The sequence below is a fragment of the Phyllostomus hastatus genome, unplaced genomic scaffold (assembly GCF_019186645.2).
Source record: "Phyllostomus hastatus isolate PE091 unplaced genomic scaffold, TTU_PhHast_1.1 phas_contig_29, whole genome shotgun sequence".
In the NCBI taxonomy this organism is placed as follows: domain Eukaryota; kingdom Metazoa; phylum Chordata; class Mammalia; order Chiroptera; family Phyllostomidae; genus Phyllostomus; species Phyllostomus hastatus.
In genome coordinates, this window is record NW_025333835.1 from 5,848,030 (window position 1) to 5,872,363 (window position 24,334).

The 24,334-nt window shown below is 36.3% G+C and overlaps 1 protein-coding gene across 3 annotated transcripts in view; it reads right to left on the bottom strand.

Moving 5' to 3' along the window:
- NAA16 (N-alpha-acetyltransferase 16, NatA auxiliary subunit) overlaps positions 1-24,334 on the bottom strand; it is a 77,898-nt gene that overhangs the window by 14,755 nt on the left and 38,809 nt on the right. For all 3 annotated transcript variants that reach the window (XM_045839206.1, XM_045839204.1, XM_045839205.1), the window contains 4 exons: positions 12,306-12,378; positions 10,007-10,176; positions 9,518-9,670; positions 5,439-5,567 (listed from right to left, as the gene is read on the bottom strand). In XM_045839206.1, coding sequence (XP_045695162.1) covers positions 5,439-5,567; positions 9,518-9,670; positions 10,007-10,176; positions 12,306-12,378 — 525 coding nt within the window. The remainder of the gene's footprint in view (positions 1-5,438; positions 5,568-9,517; positions 9,671-10,006; positions 10,177-12,305; positions 12,379-24,334) is intronic.

Sequence of the window (24,334 nt, forward strand, 5' to 3'; positions counted from 1 at the left end):
ATGTTTACAAATCAGACTACTCCACTCAACTGTGAGCCAGCTCTTCAAGGGCAAGACTTTTTATGTCTATCACCACTGACTGGCAGAGGGCCTAACATAGCAGACATTCAATAAGCACAATATTTGTCAATTTAAGAGATCAGATGCTTATCAGACATATGACCTCAATTATCTTCAACCTCCATTACTCTCCTTAAGTTAGGAAATCTGTACAGTCAATTTCATAAGGTTGTTAAAAATCATATAAGAACATATTTCAAAGTTCATTCTAAACTATAAACTGCTATACAAACACAGAGCATTTTGGTTTTCTCTCACTCAGTAAGCTACCATTAATCTACCTACATTCCGTTTTAGCAAAGGTTCTTAGTCTGGAGTCTAGGTATAAACATAGCATTTTGAGGCTTTTCTCCAATTCTCAAAGGGTCTATGGCTCCCCAAAAGCTTAAGAACTAATCTCTTACATAGAAAGGAGAAGATTAACTCCCTACAAAACAATTTATACTTTTATTTTCTTCCCTACATGCATCTCTACCAGTTCTTTATTTTCTCCCACTTTAGCTTCTCCAAATACATACATTTAGAAAAATAAACTCAATATAGCAATACAGAACAAGCTCTTCTATCACTTCATTTTCCTCTATCCTGGGAACTAGCAACTCACTATGCAGAGGACACATCATTTAGTAAGTGTTCATATCATTTGATAATTGTTGATGTCTTGGCAATTAGAAATACACCATACACAGAATTACATTAAGTACCGAGACTTAAAAAAAGAATTTTAAGGTAAGAGTAAAAGTACAGTGTAGAGGGAAAGAAGTAGAAAAAAAATGAACACATTAGTTTGTATTTAAGAATCATGCTTTAATAATTATATTTAAAAATTACTTTCTTCCCATCAATAAGACAAATCAATTCATAAATAGTAACAAACTCATTTTTTAAAAAAGGATTACATATTTCATAAAGTTGTTCATGGTCCTCCTTATGTCAATCAAGTTATATCTAGCACCATAAGAATATCTTAAAATTCAATACAGCTGACTAAGAAAAACAACAGTGTCAAAAATCATGGAGATAAAAACTTTATTACAGGATCTTTTTGAGGTTGAGAAACATTTATGTATAAAAAGGCAGACAAAAGTTTTAAGAAATATTCCTAGCAGCATTAGTAAATAGATTTTAAGTTAAATCTTAGAGGGAGCCTTTGGAACCACAAACACTTAAGCCTCCTCTTTATCAGTAATAGCCCACAGGCTGCCTCTCTCCAGTAATTGTCTTCCATAAATAGGGTAACCAATTTATCCCACTTTGCCCAAGGCTTTCGGTTTTTCCATCGAAAGCCATGTCTCAGGAAATTGCTGAGCCCTACAACCCCAGATGTTGATCACTCTATAATAAGATAATGGTGGTGGACCGATATGACTACATTCAATTAGAAAATTTAAGGTATGATGAAATAATTTTGCTTTTGGAAGAAATGTTTAAAGAATCCTACTTTAAAACAACTAATCTTGGTTTTCCTTTTTAACTTTTTATTTGGAATAATTATAGATACAAAGGAAGATGAAAGGTAATATAAAGATGTTCTGTACACTTTTCCCTTAGCTTCCTCCAAATATAGCCTATATAACTGTAATATGATACTGGTACAACTTGTGTGTACAGTTCTATGTGATTTTATCATGTGTATATTTGAGGAACTAATGCCACACAATCAAGATACAGACTGTCACATTACCACAAATATCTCCCTTGTACCACCTTGGGGTAATTTTTAGGTCTCCAAATTTATAAAACATAAAAATATGTTACATAATATAACCATGTAAAATTAGTTTTCCTAAACTTTGGCCGAACACGAACGTGGTAAGACTGCTTAGCTTGCTGTAGACTCTAGGTACTTAAATTTTAACATACTGGCTCATGCCCTTAACTCAGCGTTCCCCTCATCACAAACACTAGTTCTCTTCTTCTTAGGGGTAGGAGAAAAACAACAGTGAGTAGTAGAGTAGTAGACTAGCAGAGTAGTAATGCAGGAATTGCTCAAATTGTCAAAAGTAGGCTTCAATCAAAGAGAAGTCAGTAAAGAATTAAAAAATGCTATTCACAGCTTAGAGTGCAGTTTTTGCCCTGGCCGGCGTGGCTCAGTTGGTTGGAGCGTCGTCCCCTAACTGAAGGGCTGTGACTTCAATTCCGGGTCAGGGCACATTATCTAGGTTGCAGGTTCGATCCTCGGTCCACATAGTCTGGGTGCATACAATCCCCAGCCGAGCACATATGGGAGGCAACCAATTGGTGGTTCTCTCACATCCATGTTTCTCCCTCTCCCTTCCTCTCTCTTTAAAGCAATGAAAAAATGTCCTCTGGTGAGGATTTAAAAAAGAAAAAAGAATGTGAAATTCCCTATTTGGCCCTCTCTTCTGACCCAGATTCATCTACCCATTCCTTCTCAAAGTTCCTGGAGCAGACTAACAAGCATGACAAAAATCTCTGAACTTAAAAAATCAATAACTAGACCAAAGAGGGTAATCAACAACCCTATGTCCTTTACAGAGAATCTGCCATTATAAAGCATGTGCCAATTTGATAAAAATTACAATGCACTAGAAGTTATGAATTTTCTATGGGTTTGAGCTATCAGAAATCCTATACCTTATCAAAGTGTTTTAGGAATGTGTATTGTTATTCTGTTTCAGATACAAATTAGCACATTAAAATAATAAGATATCAATCATCTGAAAAGGGGAAAAAGAAAATTCAGTTCTTGAAAGATAAAATAGTTTTAAAAAATTATTCTGAACATAAGTTTATAGCCAACACTTTAAAGACAGTTGTTTTGCTATGCTTTGAATAAAACTCAGTTTCTAAACATCAGATTGGAATATATATACATCTCCTGTACATATAATCCTATGGGGAGGTGGCAAGATAAAGACAGAAAAGTATTACACTAGGCCATTCCAGAATTCTAACATTTCAAATCCAGTTACTAAGAGCTCACAGCAATATGTATCCTAACTGAAACTGCTTTCAGGGAAAGAATTCTGGAAGGAGCTCTTGACAGCACAAGACTTAGCCTTTATTTGAATTTATCCCTGTACTCACTGACCTTCTATTTAGAAAGAAAACTGAAAAGTTTTTTTTAAGTGCTCATTTCTTTATTCTTTACTAAAGTATCTTAAACTTAGGTACGAAGTATCTCATGTAGATACCTATCATAATAAACCTTTTAATTCAGCACTTACTCCTAAGTCCTTACAATTATATTATAAAAAATTTTCTTTTAGATTACATTTTACTGGAAGTTAATTTTAGAAGAATTAATCAGTCAGAAAATATTTAATCATCCTTTTTGTACTAAGCATTCACATTTCAACATATAACCATTAGACAAGTCTTACTTATGGTATGAATTTACCTTTTTACTAATTTATAAGTAATATGCTCTTATTTTATCTGTTTCTAGTATTTTTCTATTCTTAAGCACCAACAGCAAACCCTAAATATAGTAAAGAATCTAACAATAACTATGTAAAATGACCAGAGGGTGACGTGTACTAATCAAATCATGTTTCCTGAACTAAAAGTACAGTTGACTCTTGAACATGGGTTTTTATAATTTTTAAGACTTTATTTATTTATTTTTAGACTGGAAGGGAAGGAAAAAAAGAGGGAGAGAAACATCGATGTGAGAAAGAAATATCCATTGGCTGCCTCTCGCATGCACCCTGACTGGGGACCGAACCTACAACCCAAGCATGCTCCCGGACCCAGAATTGGACTGGTGACCTTTTTGCTTTGTGGTATGACACCCAAGAGCCATACAGATCAGGGTGGTTTTTATAATTTTTAAAAATCTGTGTATAAAAGTGGACCTGTGCAGTTCAAACCTGTGTTGTTCAAAGGTCAATTCTATTTTTCTATTTTTGATCCCTGATTAGAAATCCACATATGCAAAGGATGGATTATAGTTACACAAGGATTTTCGACTGCACAGTAGTTAGAGCCTCACCCCCTCACTGTTCAAAGGTCAACTGTATTTTATCTAACATCACAGAATTTTATTTCATGTTACTCAGCCAAAATCACTAAAAATTTAAGGGAAAGTATAATCTAAATAAAATTTAGTGACTGAATAGCTATTAATCATAGTCTAACAATCGTCAAAAAATGTTAAAAAGAAATCAGTAATATAGTTATTAATATTAGGAGGAATGGAACTGAAGCTGGAGAAGTTCACAATTATAATGATTCTAAGGATATACAGAAAATCTGATAAATTTCCAGTTATGGTACTGCTGGAATTACTGGTCCATAAGTAAACAATCTGTCAATTCACCAATAATGTCCTGGTTAATAAAAATGTATCTTTCCTAATAACAAATAGAATGTTTTAAAGTGATAGTCATCAAGTTAATGATCTCTGGTTTTATCACAGAAGAGCCTGACTTACACTACAATGCCTGAATACTTCACTTATTATCCAAGGGCTTTTTATATTTTCAAGATGAGAATTTTTCCCAGAGATATCCATGAAGCCCAAGCTAAGAATAAAAACAAAACAAAGCAAAAACTAGGTTATTTGTAAAAGGGCTCATATGTAATCCTAGTTCCAGTTCCCATCAAAAGCCACCCCCTAAAGTTTAGCCTTTCTTTTGGGTAATCTCAGAAGTTTCACATGGGAAAAAGGCCAAAGTGACTGCCAGAGGGCAGACATCAGGCTCACCTGACTATGATGCCTGTGGTTTTATACTGCGTCAGCATGGGAACAGTGGTGCCGATTGACCCCAACTGAGGGCTGCTGAGGACTGCCTCAGGGGTGCATTTGTGGCTCTTTTCCTCCTGTTGTCCATTGGAAGGAGAGTGCTTCAGAGATGACAAAGAACAGGAAAACAAAAATTCACACAAAGGAAAAGAAAAGGCCCCTCACTAAGGCAAATCACACACATCATCCTAAAAGCAAGTGATAAAATAAGGGTGCAAACCAGTCAGGCTGCTGTCCAAAGTACTGAAATGAGAACAAATATCCTGGGAAGACAAACTGGAGAGAGGCTGACTACTGAGCAGATCCTGATATAAAGGGGAAAGAGGTGGCCATCTGCTTGTGTATCCTTCTTGGCTAGTGATGAAAATCAAATAACGGCCCGATTATGGAACAGATAATTTGAATATATGTTACTAACAGCAATAATGGTTTACTAAACTATCTCTTACTTGTTCCTTCAGACAAAGACATGGAGACATGTTGAAATCACAACCATCTGAGGATCAAACAAAAGCAACCATTTATTCACAACCTCTGAATGTGTGAAAGAATTTTTCACAATAAAGTTTCCAAAGTAAATAAGAGGTAGATGTTACCATGTAGAAAAATACCTGCTTTTTTCATCTACTTACCAGAGAAAAATAGAGTCAAAATTCTATCAACTTACCCTTTCTACTTCATGGCACTTTTTTAAGGCATCCCCGTATCTCCCCAAACGCTGATAAGCAGAAATGCACTCTGTTTGAAACCACATGCACTGCATCTCATTTAGATTTTCCATGGCAGATGTTCCTTCCTGAAATAGAAGCATTCATTAATATAAGAAGCAAGTAATAAGAGATCCTAAAAATCTCATTTTCTCTTTTACAACTATAGCTACAAATATTTTGACAACAGTAATTAACAAATATACCAACTATTACCAAAAAGCTCCTATTGATTTAAAATTGTATGTCTTATTTATCCAGCTGTATTGGGGTATTCAACATTCTATATAAAAAACTCCAGATTACTAAAGCTAAGTTTTAAAGCAACAAAGCTTCTATTTAAACCATAGGTGGCAAACACAAGGCCCAAGGGCTGAATCTGGCCCTCCACCTTGTTTTATCTGGCCTGGCACCTTGTTTCTACCCAGAGGCAGCGCCAAGCTCCTTGCACCTAGGATAGGGAGAGTTACATTTATACAGTCCTAAAATTACATTTGGCCCTTTGAAGGCAACCTCAAGGCTGATGTGGCCCCTGATGAAAATGAGTTTGACACCCTGATTTAAATTATTTTAGATAGCAGCCCGTGAAGTACTGCCTATTTTCTCCTTATTAAGTAAAAGCTACTTAACCTTTCTTTGCTGACACAGGGCTATGTACATCTATTACTGCCAAATCCGTCAGTACTAGGGCCCAAGCCTGCTTTTCAGTTTCCCAGTCCCCTCCCTGCACATTAGGCTTAGGCTATCAGTTGTCACTTTTTTGTGCCCATGTGTCTGCTTCTAACAGCATTTCCTATTCTATGCCAACTCTTCCCCTTGAAGCTGACAAAACCAAACAATGGAATTTGTTTAAAGTATTTGTTAATTCAGGTTCAATGTGAATTCTGGGAACAACATAAGTCATAAAGCACCTAGTGTCAGAGCAGTGGCACTGGAGTGTTGCCACACTTTTAAGGATATTTCAAATATATTTTATGTGACCCCAGGAAAGATGGCAATGATATATTTACATAGGTAATTTTAATCTTCAGTTCTTTGTCATACCCATTTTGTGTTATCAGTTCAATTTTCAGAATTCTCATTAAAAGGATAAAAACTGGTTAGGTGAAAGTATGAGTGTATTTTATTCTTTATGGTTACATATATTTTACATTTTTTGATGACTACCTATGTTTATAAGAAATCTACATTATATTTCATTTCAAAACCATTACCAACTAGAACTATACAACTTGCATCAATAACCTCATATAAGAATTTCAAACTATGAAAAATCTTCAAGAAGGAATCTTCAAACTGTGAAATATGAGCACTTCATTCAATGAACAAGCAGATACAAACTGGTTACTCAAAATCATTTAGCAGTTTTCCTGCTCTGGCTCACTGTGTTTATCTACCACATGTTACAGACATATCTGGCCAAGGAACCACTTTGGATAAACTGAATACAAGCTCTCCACATAGCATGGAAACTTGCCAAGAATGGACGACTGAGAGCAATTATGATGAGCAAACTAGATTAGTGACTACTCTCAAACAGCACAACTTTCCCCTTCTTTCATTTCCCTGTGCCTTTTCAGACAGTTGTCTCTGGTTTAGGGTGCACATGTGTGTGATTGCGCTTATTACCTAATTTTAAAAGTTTTGTGTATTCATTTTTAATTGTGCTTTACTTCTAATCTCTACATTGGCCTTCAAGGTGGTAGGTACTTGTCTTTACAAACATCACTGTTTTCATATCTAAACTTGTACTTTCTTCTAACCTTCAAAATTGTGACTCAGTGGGAAGGGCACTGAAAAGTCTGAGCCCCAGCAATATTCACTATGTGACCAAAGATGATTCAAGTAACCTCTTCAGAAGCCCAATCATACTGCTATAAAATTTCAAACACATAAAAAAAGTGCCACATGAACATAAGCTATATTACTATCTTCCTAGTTTTTTTTCCTAATACTCATCATTCTTGCTAATACTTCTTGCTGACATTTCAACTGCCCCTTTGCATCTACTGTTGATCCTATGGCTTCTGAGCTTCAGAAACACTAGTCACTGCAGTTTCTGTTCCTACAACACAATCCTAAAACCTAGGTTTTAGAGTCAGAGACACCTAGTCTAGAATCCTGGCTCCAAATAAATGACAAAGTGGGTTATCTCCAGATGCCACAGTATTTGACCTCTCTAAACATTTCCTTAACTGTGATATGAGGGTAACGGTATCATAAGATTGTTAAGATTAAGTGACATCATATACCTATATATGTAAAACATATATAAAGAATATATAAAACAGATTATTTGTCAATACCTAATAATGTCAGACTTAAATTTAATGTGTACAAAATAATATCTTATAATTTCCCTGATTACTGTTGGAGACATCTTTTTTTGGCCATTCCATTTACCACTTATGTGAACTGTTCTTATCCTTTGTCCATACTTGCCTTAATTTTATTGAGTTTTGTGTATTTATGTTTCTATGACATGATCCTTATAAGCAGTTAAATTTTCACAATAAAAGTTCAAGCTTCTAAATTACAAGGGGTTTCCATTAACAATCAGACACAACCAAAATCTAGTTAACATTTAAGGAAGGTGGTACAGTGGTGCTGTAGTAGTGATACATTATTAGCATCACAGAGCACAGTGGTAACTTACGTTCATCCCAAATACCTCACCTGTAAACATCAGCACTAAAGCCCTCCACTTCACATGTAATGTGCACTTGGACATACATTTATTTCAAAGAATCTTAATTAAAATTTGGAAATCAAACTTGCAGCAATGGTTTCCTCATGATGCCTCAATGTTACAATCAATATGTACTATATAACTGTATCAGTGAATTCTCTGGAGTTCATTATAAATTTTTTTTATTATATGGATTAGAAATATCTTCTCAAATTAATTCTGTGGTTTATCTTCTCACTTCACTATGATTATGCTGTTACAGATTATCTTGATTTTTAATACAGTCAAGTGTTTCAACTTACTCTCATACTTTACACTTACGGTGTCCTAAGAAATGTTTCCTACCTCAGGCCCTAAAGATAAACTTCCATACCTTCTTCCAAAAGTCTAAAAACTGTGCTTTCCATACTTAGATCTTCAGCCCATCTGGAATTGATTTATTTGCAGCAGCACAAGATAAGAATGTCATTTTATTCTTTTCAACACAAATAACTAATTGTCCCAGCAATATTTTTTCATCTCTGATTTTTTTAAGATTTTATTTATTTATTTTTAGAGAGGGAAGGGAGGGAGAAAGAGAGAGAGAGAGAGAAACAGCAATGTGCTGTTGCTGTTGCTGGGGGCCGTGGTCTGCAACCGAGACATGTGACCAGACTGGGAATTGAACCTGTGACACTTTGGTTCGCAGCCCATGCTCAATCCACTGAGCTATGCCAACCAGGGCTCATCTCTGATTTTTAATGCACCTCTGGTAATAAACCAAGTTTTCAAATATATATGAATGTGTTTCTGAGCTTTCTGAATGTTCCATAGTCTACTTATATTTTTAATCATAAACATGTAAAATATTATTTTTATAAAACAGAAAGTCTATGTTGAAAGGATATAAAAGGACTGTGAAGGACAGAAAGGAACAACATTTAGTCCCACCATTTCAGTGAACTTAAATTCTCAATTGGCACAGAGACCAGTAGTCCACGAACCTTAATTTTATATAGAAAGAACTTCATGAACAATTCTGAAGTAACAATGTAAAAGAGAAATTAAATAGCAGTCACAAATTTCTAGCAAGACAAAAGAATCGTAAACTGAATATTACACACATTCCCTGAAGTACGGCATATTGCCTATTTTTGTATAAAGGTATTTGCTCCTGCTGTTGCTTTTTAATCAGCTTCCCCACCCCTCACCCCAGAAGCACCTGTACACACACACTGAAACCTCAGTAAGAACCCATGCTTAGGATATGAGCTAAATGGGATTTAAAAAATAACAAAAATGAATTCTTAAAAACTTTAGTGGCAAACTTCACAAATCATCACAGAGTGGAAGTTTAATGCTATTTCCTACCCTTGTGAACTTGGAGCACATTTCCTCTGCTTCTTTTATCATATTTGCTCGAAGCATGTATTTTGCACATTTGGAATTGATGAACCTATCAGCCGTGTCTAAAGACTGTGCTTCATCCATCCACTTTGCAGCTTCTTTGAGATTGCCTATATGCTTTAAGAGATAAAAGTATTAAAGAAATTATAGTTTATGGTTAAGATAATATGGGAGCACTACAAATAGCAACAGTTTATAAAGACAAACTAGAAATTTGGTATCAGTTTTGTACAATTTATCTAGAAATCTTTAAATTAGAATTCACCTTTACTAAGAATTGAATCAAATATTAACACTGAGTTCAAAACTATGCAACCTATAACTCTAAGATTTTTATACTATTAGAAATAGATTATCAAAGTACCATAAGTTATTTCTGCACAGAAATGATTCCAAGAGTTCTTAAATAGCTAAACTCTTCAATTATTAAACAAAACATATCTAGGATTTTACCTTGTAAATTTTTGCTTTCATATAAAATAATTCTATTAGAGTTGGAGTACTAGCAATAGCAGCATTAATATAATCCAAAGCCAAAGAATATTGCCCAAGTTTATCAAAGTGCTGTGCCAGGAAATACTGAACCCAAAGAAGTGTTGTTGGAGGTTCCTTCTCCTCATTCTCTGGAATCAAACAAATACAAAATTATTATAAGGAAGAAGGCAAAGTAAAGGATATCACATACACTCTCTCCCCCAAAGCATAATGAAATTAATAATTATTACAATAATAAACACTAAACACCCAGCAAAAATGACAAATTTCAACAGAAAGAGGTATGACTGCATGCCATCAAGTTCAAAAAGTGGCAACCAAACAGAGAAAGAAGATGCTACTTTCAAAGGTTTCTAGCACCTCACCTCACTCCAAAGAAACAGTGCTGAGAATAGAAGATAGTCTATGAATCCACAGGCCGGGGGCAAAAGGCAGCAGACCCAGGAAAACATCTTGGAAAAAAAATGTCCCTCACTACCACCACAAGATTTCCACAAAGGCAAGAACTGCCAAGGCTTAGCCTTTTTTAGGCCTCAACACTAAATCAGGGAAAGGTGAAGGATATGAAGAAGATACATTCCTGATAAGGTAAAAAGAAGTAACCCAATGTGTCAAAAGCAGTCACATACTATCAGCTGAGCTCTATGCTGTCTCCCATCCTGTACCCTCAAGCTGTAAAGAGTAGAGAAATACCAAGCTCTCAAATTAGATTTCAGAAGGGAACACATACAGGTACAAAATGAGGAAGAAAGAGTGAAAAAGAGAATTTACCAGAATTTATCAGAAAAACACAGGTCTCCTAGACTAGGTGACCAAATAAAATGACAACATGCAAACAAATTAGTATAAATTAAAACACAATGAATCAATAAAGGCAAAGAGTTTATCTTGCTCCCCTTGTATGAAGTACAGTTCAGGGAAACCAAATAGTTGATGAGGGCAAGTTTTTTACTAATAAATATAGATGAAATGAAGTCTAACTAACTAAAAAATACAGATGAAATGATGACTTGAATGAAATCAGGGATTGGGGCAATGATTTGCATTGACTGCTAAAATCATTAGGTGAGAGGCCAATGAGGAATCCTTTAATGGGCAGATGGCTAACAACATCTGAACTCTTAACAACATAAAAAGAGAGACAAATAGAATGTCTTCCGCCTCCAGTTGTGATATAATGGGAAGTACCGTACATCACATATTAAATATTCATATGGAACCTGAATCTAATCAAGCCCATAAATCTTACTGAATTCAAAAGAAATATATTAAATGATACCATTAGAAAGCAAATCAGCCAAATGCAGAATATGGGACATTCCACAAGACAAATAACCTTTCAACAAATAACATTTTTTAAAAGGGAGGGGAGGACACTACTCAAGATTAAAAGAATATCAGAGACATAAAAACCAAGTTGGATCCAAACTCAAATAAACAAATTATGCAAAGACAATTTGTTAAGATAATCAAGGAAATCTGCATGTACACTGGGTGTTAGATATTATGGTATGAGAATTAATTTTGTATAAGATAGCACTGTAGTTACCTCATCTGCTTAAGTGTTTTAAATAGAGATGTATACTAAAGTACTGACAGGTAAAAGAGTTATGTCTGCTTTCAAAATACTCCAGAAAAACTAGACAGAAGATACTTCAAATAAGTCTAGGAAAATGTAACAGAAGCTAGGTGATGGAGACACAGTGTTCATTATTCTATTTACTTCCATGTCTGTTCTCTTACATGGAATTTGTTTCAAACTAGCAAAAACAAAAGAGCAATGACATGTAAAAGGCACATGAAGAAAACAAACCAAAGTTAGCATCTACATGAATGAAAGCAATCTACAGTGTTCTCTGCAGTTGCCTTGATTTACATATGCCCCTATAAACAAGAACAAACAAATTTTAAAGGATTTAAAGAAAAAAAAAGAAAGAAAAGTAGGATTCAGTAAAAATACATTTCAATATAAACTAACTGCGTCATCTTTGGCAAGCCACTCAATCTCTCGAGTCAATTTACTTGTGTTAAAATAGGGTTAACTCCCATCTCACAATATTATGGATAATTTAAATAAAATAAAATTGAAATGTACTCTTCGCATTTCAAAAATTATACTTCATGAATTCAAAAATCATTCAGTAAATACCTATCACGTAGTATTTACATAATAAACATTAAGATGGTCTTACTGTAAGTGATTACAAATGGACAGAAATGAGTAACTAAATTCCAACAGAAACTAATTTAAACTTACCATAAGAGCTAAAAAAGTCACATGTTTTAAGAGAAGCTTCATAATTAGTAACAAGTTCCTGGATTATAGAAATCTGTTAAAAAGACATAACATAGTTTTAAAATTTAAAAATATTTTATTAAAGGTATTTACATTTCTTGTGGGTTAATTAGATTTGGAAATAATATACATCTTATTTCAAAATTATAAATTAACTTATTAGGGTGTCCACCCTTCCTGCCTATAAGTTAAATTATATTGTTAAATAAACTTGATTTCCTCTTTCAACTTTGTTAACATTACAAAAATCTAAAAATAAGCAAATGTAAAATTAACAGACATATGCTTATGAATCACTGTTAGCATGTCTACAAAATATGAAAGTTTTGAAAAGTGTAAGTAAAATTTAAAATGAGTCTAGTTGGCTTGTTATGGACAGTAGCCCTGCAAAAAGGCAGAAGTGAAAATGTGTATTATACAATAGGTTTTCCTACCAAATTCACCTATCTACCTACTAAATAATAAGGTCTGACGCATTACCATTTTGTGAATATGAAATTTAAACACTTTTATTTTTAGAAACACAATTGTTTCTTTTCTTCCCTATGCCTGTTTAAAAATAAAAATTCACTATAATTCCATTGCCATTGAAGAGCAGACCATTTATCCCAAAGTCCTGAACAGATTTTTATATGTATGTATCATATTCATATATATGTATATGTGAATGTATATGTATGTATAGCACATATACTATATATGACTACAAAAGAAACTTCTTCACACTTTCCACAGGAGGTGATATGATTAATTAGTTTAATTCAGAATGCAAATTAGAACCCCACCCACAAAATCACATAGTACACAGTATTCAGGAAGCCACTGACCATCCCACTGGCACCAGTCAATAAACAAAACAAAACACTGCTCAGACCTACACAATATCTTTCTCATATAATGTTGCATGATATGGCATAATTCTCTAGGATACAAAGGCAACAGCGAAATAGGTAGGACTATACATTAATAGTGGGGAAAACATGTTAAGTAACAAATACAAAAACATGAAAAGAATTTACACACATTATGACTTGATTAAAACATATATGTATAGATACATTCGCAACAAAAATATAACCAAATGGATTAGGGCAGTAGAATATGGTTATTCTTTTCAAACACAGTAATAATGTTGTATTATTTTAATGCTAAGGCTTTTAAAATCCAGGTTATTTTAAAACAATGATTCTTAAAATCTGAATAGACCCCTAACTAGTAAGCAGATTAATTCAGTAATAAAAAATCTGTGAACAAAGAAAAGCCCAAGAACCAATGGCTTCACTAGTGAATTCTATCAAACATTTAAAAACACCAAACTTTTCCAAAAAAGAAAAGAAGATGAAGAAGGGAACATTTTTGAACTTATTCTATGAAGCTAGCATTACTGTGACACCAAAGCCAGATAAAGACATCACAGGAAAAATACTGAACAATATTCCTCATGAATATGGATGCAAAAGTTCTTAACACAATACTAGCAAATTGAATTCAGCATCATATTAAAAGATTACGTACCATAACCAAGTGGGATTTATTCCTGGAATGTAAGGATGGTTTAACATGTGAAAATTGAGCAATGCAACATGCCACATTAATAAAAGAACAGAGGGACTTCCGGCCAAGATAGAGGTATAGGTAGACATACTATGCCTCCTCGCATAACTAAGATAGGAACAACAATTTAGAAACAGAATAACAACCAGAACTGACAGAGAATTGAACTGTATAGAAGTCAGACAACCAAGGAGTTAAAATAGACACATTCATCCAGACCAGTAGGAGGGGCAGAGTCCAGGGGCCAGGCAGAGAGGGGTCAAGGCACAAAGAGCATTGGGACCAGGCACATAAGGCATCCAGGGAGCACAAGACCCCAGCAGGCAGACCATGGGTGTGCAGCTGGTGGCTGGCAGACCTGGTCACAGGGTGGCACCCAGCAGACCCAGCGAGGTGGCAATTGTGAAGCAAGGCACTGCGCACAACCCAGGGTCCCAGCACCAGGAAACAGAGCCTCGGGCATTGATTGAAAACACCTGTGGGGGTTGAGGTGCAGGAGACTCCCAGCCTCAAGAGTTTGTCGCAGAGACCCATGGGGTCTTAGAACACGCACAAGCCCACCCACACCAGAAAGGCCCAGTGTGCCTGGGGGAAGTGGTATAAGGGACTGAAGTCTGAGAGACCGGAGCAAGCGCCACTGTTCCCTCTCGGACCCCACCCCCACAGACAGCATCACAACCCAGCAACTGGATTGCCCCGCCCTGGTGAATACCTAAGGCTCCACCCCTCATACATAACCGGCGTGACAAGACAAAAAAAAAATGGCCCAAACGGAAGAACAGATCAAAGCTCCACAGCAAATACAACTAAGCAACCAAAAGATAGCTAACCTATTAGATGCACAGTGCAAAACACTGGTGATCAGTATGCTCACAGAATTGGTTGAATATGGTTGCAAATTAAGATAAAAAATTGAAGGCTATGCTAAGTGAAATGAAGGAAAATGCACAGGAACCAACAGTGGTGGGAGGAAAACTGGGACTCAAATCAATGGAGTGGACCATAAGGAAGAAAGAAACAACCAAACAGAAAAGAATAAACAAACAAGAATTCAAAAAAATGAGGAGAGGCTTAGGAATCTCCAGGACATCTTGAAACGTTCCAACATCCAAATCAAAGGGGTACCAGAAGGAGAAGAGGAAGAGCAACAAGCGGAAAAGTTATTTGAACAAATAATAAAGGAGAACTTCCCCAATCTGGCAAAGGAAATGGACTTCCATAAAGTCCAGGAAGCTCAGAGAGTCCCAAAGAAGTTGGACCCAAGGAGGAACACACCAAGGCACATCATAATTACATTAGCCAAGGTAAAAATGAAGGAGAGAATCCTAGAAGCAGCAAGAGATAAGGAGACAGTAACCTACAAAGGAGTTCCCATCAGACTGTCAGCTGACTTCCCCAAAGAGACATTGCAGGCAAGAAGGGGCTGGACAGAAGTATTCCAAGTCATGCAAGACAAGGACCTACATCCAAGATTGCTCTATCCAGTAAAGCTTTCATTTAGAATGGGAGGGCAGATAAAGTACTTCTCAGATAAGGTCAAGTTAAAGGAGTTCATCATCACCATGCCCTTATTATATGAAATGTTAAAGGGACTTATCTAAGAAAAAGGAGATAAAAAACATGTATAGTAAAATGACAGCAAACTCACAATTATGAACAGCCACACCTAAAACAAAAACAAAAACAAACTAAGCGAACAAGTAGAACAGGAACAGAACCACAGAAATGGAAATCACATGGAGGGCTAGCAACAGGGGAGTGGGAGGAGGAGAGAGGGGGAAAAGGTGCAGAGAATAAGTAGCATAGATGGTAGGTAGAAAATAGACAGAGGGAGGGCAAGAATCGTATGGGAAATGTAGAAGCTAAAGAACTTATGACACATGGACATGAACGAAAGGGGAGGAATGTGGGTGGGAGAGGGTGTGCAGGGTAGAGGGGAATGAAGGGGGGATAATGAAACAACTGTAATAGCATAATCAATAAAATATATTTAAAAATAAATAAATAAAAGGACAGGGAAAAAAAATACATGATCATCTCAACCGATGCAGAAAAAACATGACAAAATTCAACACCATTTCATTATAAAAACACTCAAACTAGAAATGCAACTATCTCAACATAATAAATGCCATATATGAAAAACCCACAGTGAACATCATACTCAATAGTGAAAGACTGAAAACATTTCCACTAAGAACAAGAAAAGAATGCCTGCTTTCATTACTTCTATTGAACACAGCATGGTAAGTTCTAGCGAAAGAAGTTAGGCAGAAAAAGAAGTAACTGTAAAAGGCATTTAAATTAGAAAAAAGTAAAAACATCTGTTTGCAGATGACATGATCTTATTTATAGAAAATCCTAATGATTCCATTAAGAAATAAAACCTGTTAGAATTAACAATTTCAGGAAAGTTATCTGCCAATTTTCTAGCAGTTGCGGGTATTTTTTTGTTTTGAGAGTAGCTATGATCTTTCTTATGGTTGTACAAGGTAGCAAAGCGTGTCTACCAATGCCTTCATCTTGACAGCAAGTCTGACATGTCTATAAGCAGTATTTTTTCTTATATATATCCTCTGGCAGAGAAAACAAAAGAAAAAATAAAGTTGGACTACATAAAATTTAAAAGATTTTGAACAGCAAAGGGAATCATCAACAAAACAAAAAGATGACCTACTGAAAGAGAAAAGATATTTACTAATGATACATCTGATAAGGGGTTAATACCAAAAATTCTTAATATAACCAATCCAATTAAAAAATAAGCAGGGAACCTGAACAGACATTTCTCCAAAGAGGACATGCAGACAGCCAATAGGCATCTGAAAAGACGCTCAACATCACTAGTCATCAGAGAAATGTGAATTAAAACCACAATGAGGTATCACCTCACACATGTCAGAACAGCTATTATCAATAAATCCACAAACAAGTGTTGTCAAGGATATGAAGAAAAGGGAACCTTCCTTCACTATTGGTGGGAATGCAGACTGGTGCAGCTACTATAGAAAGCAGTATGGAGTGTCCTCAAAAATTTTAAATTACTGCTGCTTTATGACCCAGTGATTCTACTTACTTCTCAGTATTTATCCAAAGAAACACGAAACACTAAATCAAAAGAATATATGCACCCCTAGGTTCATCAAAGCATTATTTCTAATAGCTGAGCTGTGGAAACAACCAAAGTGCTCATCAATAGATGAGTGATAAAAAGGTAGTGGTACTTATATACAGTGGAATATTATTCAACCATAATAAAGAATGAAGTCTTACCATTTGCAAAAGCATGGATGGACTTACAGGGTAGTATGCTAAGTAAACTAAGTCAGAGAAAAACAAATATCATATTATTTCACTTATATTTGAGCTCTAATGAAAATGTAAACAAACAAAACAGAAACAGACTCATGGATACAGAGAACAGGTTCATGGTTGACTGAGTTGGGGTTACGGAACTGGGTGAAAAAGTTGAAGGGATTGAGAAGTACAGACTAGTGGATACAAAACAGTCATAGGGACATAAAGTCCAGCAAAGGAAATATAGTCAATAACATTGTAGTAACTGTACAGTATCTGTTGAGTACTGGAAATATCAGGAAGAACACTTTGTAAATATATGATTGTCTAACCACTATGCTGTACCCCTGAAACTAATACAAAATAATACTGAATGTAAGCTGTAATTGAAAAAATATTTAAAAAATAAAAAATAAAAATAAACATTAAAAACTTTAAAAAATCTACAAGCAACAAGAGTTGGCAAGCATGCGGAGAAAAGAGAACCCTCATCTGTTCGTAGGAATGAAGATTTGTCCAGATACAATGAAAGACAGTATGGAAGGTCCTCAAAAAATTAAAACTAGAACTGCCTTACAACCCAGCACACTTCCACTTCTAGGTATTTATCCAAAAAACTCAAAACACTAATTCTCAAGAATATATGCATCCCTATGTTCATTACAGTGTTATTTACAAGAGCAAAGCTATGGAAACAACCCAAGTGCCCATCAATAAATACACAATGGAATCTATACAACAGAATATGACTCAAGCATAAAAAAAAAGAAATCTTACCATTTGAGAGAGCATGGATGGACCTAGAGAGTGTTATGCTAACTGAAATAAGTCAGACAGAAAAAGACAAATACCATATGATTTCACTTACATGTAGAATCAAAAAAGGAAAACAAACAAAAATATAGTAACAGATTAATGGATACACAGAACAGATGATTACCAGAAGAAAGAACACAGGGGGGATTTGGTGAGAAAGGTGAAGGGATTAAGAAGTACAAACTGATAGTCACAAAATAGTCCCAAGGAAGTAAAGTACAGCATAAGGAATATGATCAATAGTATTGCTAGGAACCATGTAGATGCCAAGTGGGTACTTGCATATTTGCAGTGGGGATGGGGGGGGGCAGCAGGGTGGCTTCATTAGGTATATGACTATTAAACCATTATGTTTATACTTGAAACTAATACAAAATAATATTAAATATAACCTGTAATTTAAAAAATTAAAATATTAAAAAACAAAGAAGATCTAAATAAATGGAAAGACATCAAATGTTCATAGACTGAAAGACTTAATGTTGTTAAGATGGGAATATTTCTCAAAGTGATCTACGGATTCATGCCATCCCTATAAAATCCCAGCTGGCTTCTCTGTACAAATTGAAAAGCCGTTCCTAAAATTTAAGCAGAAATTTAAAAATCTTAAATGGCCAAAAAGAATTTGTAAAAAACCAAACTAGGCAAATTCATACTTCCTAATTTCAAAACTTACCCCAGAGCTATAGTAATGAATGTATAGATGATATATGGCAGAGTTGTATACCAGAAAGCTACATAATTCTATTAGTAAATGTCACTCTAATAAATTCAAATAAAAAGAGAAAAAATAGGAAAGACGAATGTTACCAGCATAAGGATAGGCATACAAATCAGTAGAACAGAACTGAGACCAGAAATGAACCCTCACATTTTTGGTCCATTTACTTCAACAAGGCTGCCAAGATCTTTTAATGGAGAAAGAATATGATCTCTTCAACAAATGGTGCTGGAAAGAATGAACAGCCACATGCAAAAGAAGCTGGACTCCTGCTTCATACCATTTATAATGATGCATTCAAAGTGCATCAAAGACCTCGATGTAAAAACCAAAAGTTAAAACTGCTAGAAGTAACAATGTAAATCTCCATGACCTTGGATTTGGAAATGATTTCTTAGATACAACACAATAGCACAAGCAACAAAAGAGAAAAAAGATACGTTGGACTTCATAAAAATTTAAATTTTGCAAGATGGCGGCATACATAAGCATGGCTCGCTTCCTCAAACAACAACATCAAAATTACAACTAAATTATAGAACAAATATCACTTAGAAATGTCAGTAATTGAGTTCAATGGAAGTCTGACAACTACGGAATTAAAGAAATCACCTCCATCCAGACTGGTAGGAAGGAAAGAGACGTGGAACAGGCTGGTCCTATATCAACATATGGACCACAAGTAAATTCAGAGGATAAAAACCTTAAAAGGAATTTACATGAAGAATGTTTTCTTTAATATATATAGTTTTTATTTTTATTTATTTTAGAAAAGGGAAGGAAAGGAGAAAGTGAGGGAGAGAAACATCAATGTATGAGAGAAACATCCATACGTTGCCTTTCACATGTCCCCAGCTGGGGACCTGGCCCACAACCCTGACATGTGCCCTGACTGGGAATCAAACTGGTGACCTTTCAATTCTCAGACCAGCGCTCAATCCACTCAGCCACACCAGCCAGGGCAAAGAATGCTCTTAATAGTCTTAAATTATATATTCATTAAAATGCTGGAGACATTTTTTTAAATACTTTTTTTACAGTCATACTGTATCCTGCACTAACTTCAAAAGATTATTTTATTTTCATGCTACCTAATGTGGCTTATTCTTCAGACTTGGAAGGTTATAAGACCATAATTGTTTGTTAAACTTCATCTCTTTGAAATCCTCCCTCAAGCATTAAAATACAGCCTTTAGCTAAAAACAGGACTCATTGCTGATTACAAATATGCACATTTTGAAATGCATTTATCAGTAATCACAAATATATGTGGCCATAATCATTTGAGAAGTATTTCCCATACTTCTGAATTTTTTCTCACTGTACTAAGTTCTGGTAACTAAAACTCAATTTTCAGAGCTTAATTCAACTCTTAAAAGCACTTGGTAAAATGTCTGTTGTGTGCTTTAAAAATTAAAGAAATGTGGAGCAAGGAGACCTCAGGTGTCTGGGTTCTTGGCTTATGACTCTGGGCAAACTCGACACAGGAGGGAAAGGAATAAAGCCTATGTGGGCCTCATTTCTTTAAACCAACTTTGCTGGCGATAAAGACAGTGTTCCAACAAACCCTATAGGCTGTTCATTATAAAACACACCTCAATTTCAGAAACGTGAAAATGAATGTGTCTTTAAAAAGACACGAGGAAGAGATCAAGATAGCGGCTTTGTTTGAGGGAGCATGATCCCCTTCCTTTGTGCAGGGGAGAGAAACTCGCGGATCGGTGGAGGAACAGAGCAAGGGGCCTAGGTTACCGAAACATTTATGAAAACAGGAGATCAAAAATTATAGCGGACATCGAAAAATCAGACAGTAAGGAGACTGCTTCAGGACAACAGGGACCTTGGGATCAGCTCCGGGACCAGGGGGATTGTAACCCCCAGGCCCGGTGCTCCTGGGTCGGCCTCAGGGCACCAGGGAGAGTGGAGTCGCGGCTCCCTCCCCAAACAACGGGGTTAAACAACACCAGGGGAGACCTTGTTGCTTCAAGGCACAGAGAGGGGAGTTGGACTGGGAGACAGTCGTGCAGGGGCTGCGAGCACCTACGCATAGCCGTGGGAGGGGTGAGTGCCCCCAGCCTTCGAGACCAGGGGCAGCCTGGACATGCGCCCGCAACCCCAGCCCAGTGGGAGTGTGGATCTCTGGAAAGCTCAGACCTTGCAGCCCTGAAGAAGGAAAGGGCGCAGGGGTTCTCGGGTTTCTGGAGCCTGCGGTGGTGAACTTGGGGAAGCACGCACCCCTTCTGGATTCCCGACTCTCGAGCTGTGAACCCGGAAGAGACGTGGCGTTTCTGGGGTTCCTAGAGCCCGCAACGGGGAAATTGGTGCAATGCATGCCCCTTCTCTATCCCTGGAGCTTGAACCGTGAATCCAGAAAAGATGCAGGTGCTTCCCGAGAACCTAGAGCCTGCCAAGGTGAAATCTGAGGGAAATGCGCATCTCCTTGCGATCCCCAGAGCTTGCACCATGAACCCAGAAAAGACACAGGAGCTCTGCGGGGACCCGGAGCCCAGGAGAACACGGCAGTGAGCTCCAAAGAGCGTGCTCCAGAGCGCCCAGGGTCCAGCAGGAGGAAGTCAGATTGGCTCTGGGAAGAGCACCCTGCTGGCCCTAGGGGCAGTACCCAGAGACTTACTGAGGTTTGACTGGGAAGAGTGATAAGCATTCCAAATGCCCCTCAGCCTGCTGAAGCCAGCAAAACCAGAAAAACTGGTTTGGCCAGTTGGAAACCAACAAGAGGTTTTTTTGGGTCTTTTTTTTTTTTGGCTGTTGTTGGTTGATTGTTTGATTTTATCTTGTTTTTAAGTGACTTTTTATTTTTTAATTCTTACTATTTTTGTACCTATCAATTCCTTATGTTTCTCTTCCTTTCATCCTAGTATTATTCTTCCCACTCCAAATTTATCTCTCCTGCATTCCATCTTCTACTTTTTTTTCCCTTATTTTTTTTTGAGCTTGTAAGTTACTGCAAATCTGTATTATCTTTTTCTCATTTTTCGGAAATTTTTTAATTTAGTAGTATTTTGGTATTCTTTTTCTTTCTGCATAATCTTCTTTGCTTGGCTGATTATACTGTCATTTGATAGGTTCCGCTTGGTATCTCAGTCACAGTGTGTTGATAATTTACTATCCTTCATTTGTGTTCCATTACTACACCTCTCAAGGCTCTATACTCCTTATTCTTGTTATCTAGGTCTCATAGATTCTGCCACATGATTTTTGCTTTAATATTACTGTAAATAAGACCTAGTTCATACAATTGTAAATACTACTCAACACCCCTCGCTGATCCCAAAATCATCCTAATTCCAAAACCAGATAAAGACACAACAAAGAAAGAAAACTTCAGGCCAATATCGCTGATGAACATAAACGCTAAAATCCTCAACAAAATATTGGCACACCGCATCCAACGATACATTAAAAAGATCATATACCATGACCAAGTGGGATTCATTCCAGGGATGCGAGGATGGTACAATATTCGCAAATCAGTAAATGTAATACATCACATAAACAAAAGCAAAGACAAAAACTACATGATCATATCAATAGATGCAGGAAAAGCATTTGATAAGGTCAGCACCCTTTTATGATAGAAACACTCAGCAAAGTAGGAATAGAGGGAGCATTCCTCAACATAATAAAGGCCACATATGAGAGACCTATAGCCAACATCATACTCAATGGCCAAAAATTAAAATCTTTTCCACTAAGATCAGGAACAAGACAAGGCTGTCCACTTTCACCACTTCCATTCAATATAGTACTGGAAGTTTTAGCCACAGCAATCAGACAAGAAAAAGAAATAAAATGAATCCAAATCGGAAAGGAGGAAACAAAACTGTCACTGTTTGCAGATGACATGATAGTGTACATAGAAAATCCTATAGACTCAGCCAAAAAACTGCTTGACCTAATAAATGAATTTGGCAAAACAGCGGGATACAAAGTCAATATCCAGAAATCAAAGGCATTTCTGCACACCAACAATGAAACAGCAGAAGCAGAAATCAAGAAAAAAAATCCCATTTGAAATAGTAAAAAGAAAAATAAAATACCTACGAATAAACCTAACCAAATAGGTAAAAGACCTGTATTCAGAAAACAACATAACACTGAGGAAAGAAATCAAGGAAGACACAAACAAATGGAAGCATATACCATGTTCATGGGTTGGAAGAATTAATATCATCAAAATGGCCATACTACCCAAAGCAATTTACACATTCAATGCAATCAATACCTATCAAAGTACCAATGGCATATTTCACAGACATAGAACAAACACTTCAAAATTTTATATGGAACCATAAACAACCCCGAATAGCTGCTGCAATTTTGAGAAAGAAGAGTAAAGTAGGAGGGATCACAATACCTGACACTAAACTATACTACAAGGCCACTGTAATCAAAACAGCCTGGTACTGGCATAAAAACAGGCACATGGACCAATGGAACAGAACAGAGAGCCCAGATATAAACCCAAGTCTCTATGGTCAATTAATATTTGACAAAGGGGGCAGCAACATAAAATGGAGAAAAAATGGCCTCTTCAACCAATGGTGTTGGGAGAACTGGACAGCTACAAGCAAAAAAATTAAACTCAAGCACCAACTTACACCTTACACAAAAATATATTCAAGGTGGATAAAAGACTTAAATATAAACTGTGACACCATTAAAGTCCTAGAAGAGAACGTAGGTAGGAAAACCTCAGATACTTCATGCAAAAACATTTTTACTGACATGTCCCCTAGAGCAAGGGACATAAATGAAAGAATAAACAAATGGGACCTCATCAAAATAAAAAGCTTCTGCACAGCTAAAAAAAAAACAGTATCAAAATAAAAAGAGAACCAAGTGTTTGGGAAAACATATTTGCCAATGGTACCTCAGACAAGGGTTTAATCTCCAAAATATATAAAGAACTTACATGACTCCACTCTAAGAAGACAAGAAACCCAATTAAGAAATGGGCAAAGGACTTGAACAGACACTTCTCCAAGGAGGACATACAGAAAATGCAAAGACACATGAAACGATGTTCAATATCGCTAGGTATCAGAGTGATGCAAACTAAAACCACAATGAGATACCACTTCACACCAGACAGAATGGCCATCATAAACAAAGCAACAAACAACAAGTGCTGGAGAAGCTGTGGAGAAAAGGGGACCCTAATGCACTGTTGGGGGACTGCAGACTGGTACAACCACTATGGAAAGCAGTATGGAACTTCCTCAGAAAACTAAAAATGGATCTGCCTTTTGACCCAGCAATTCCACTGCTGGGACTATATCCTAAGAACACTAAAACACCAATCCAAAAGAACCTTTGCACCCCAATGTTCATAGCAGTACAATTTATAATAGCTAGGTGATGGAAGCAACCTAGATGCCCATCAGTAAATGAATGGATCCAAAAACTATGGTACATTTACACAATGGAATTCTATGCAGCAGAAAGAAAGAAGGAGCTCCCAACCTTTGCAACAGCTTGGATGGAACTGAAAAGCATTTTGCTAAGTGAAATATGCCAGGCAGTGAAAGAGAAATACCATATGATCTCACCTTTAACAGGAACCTAAACAACAAAACAAAGA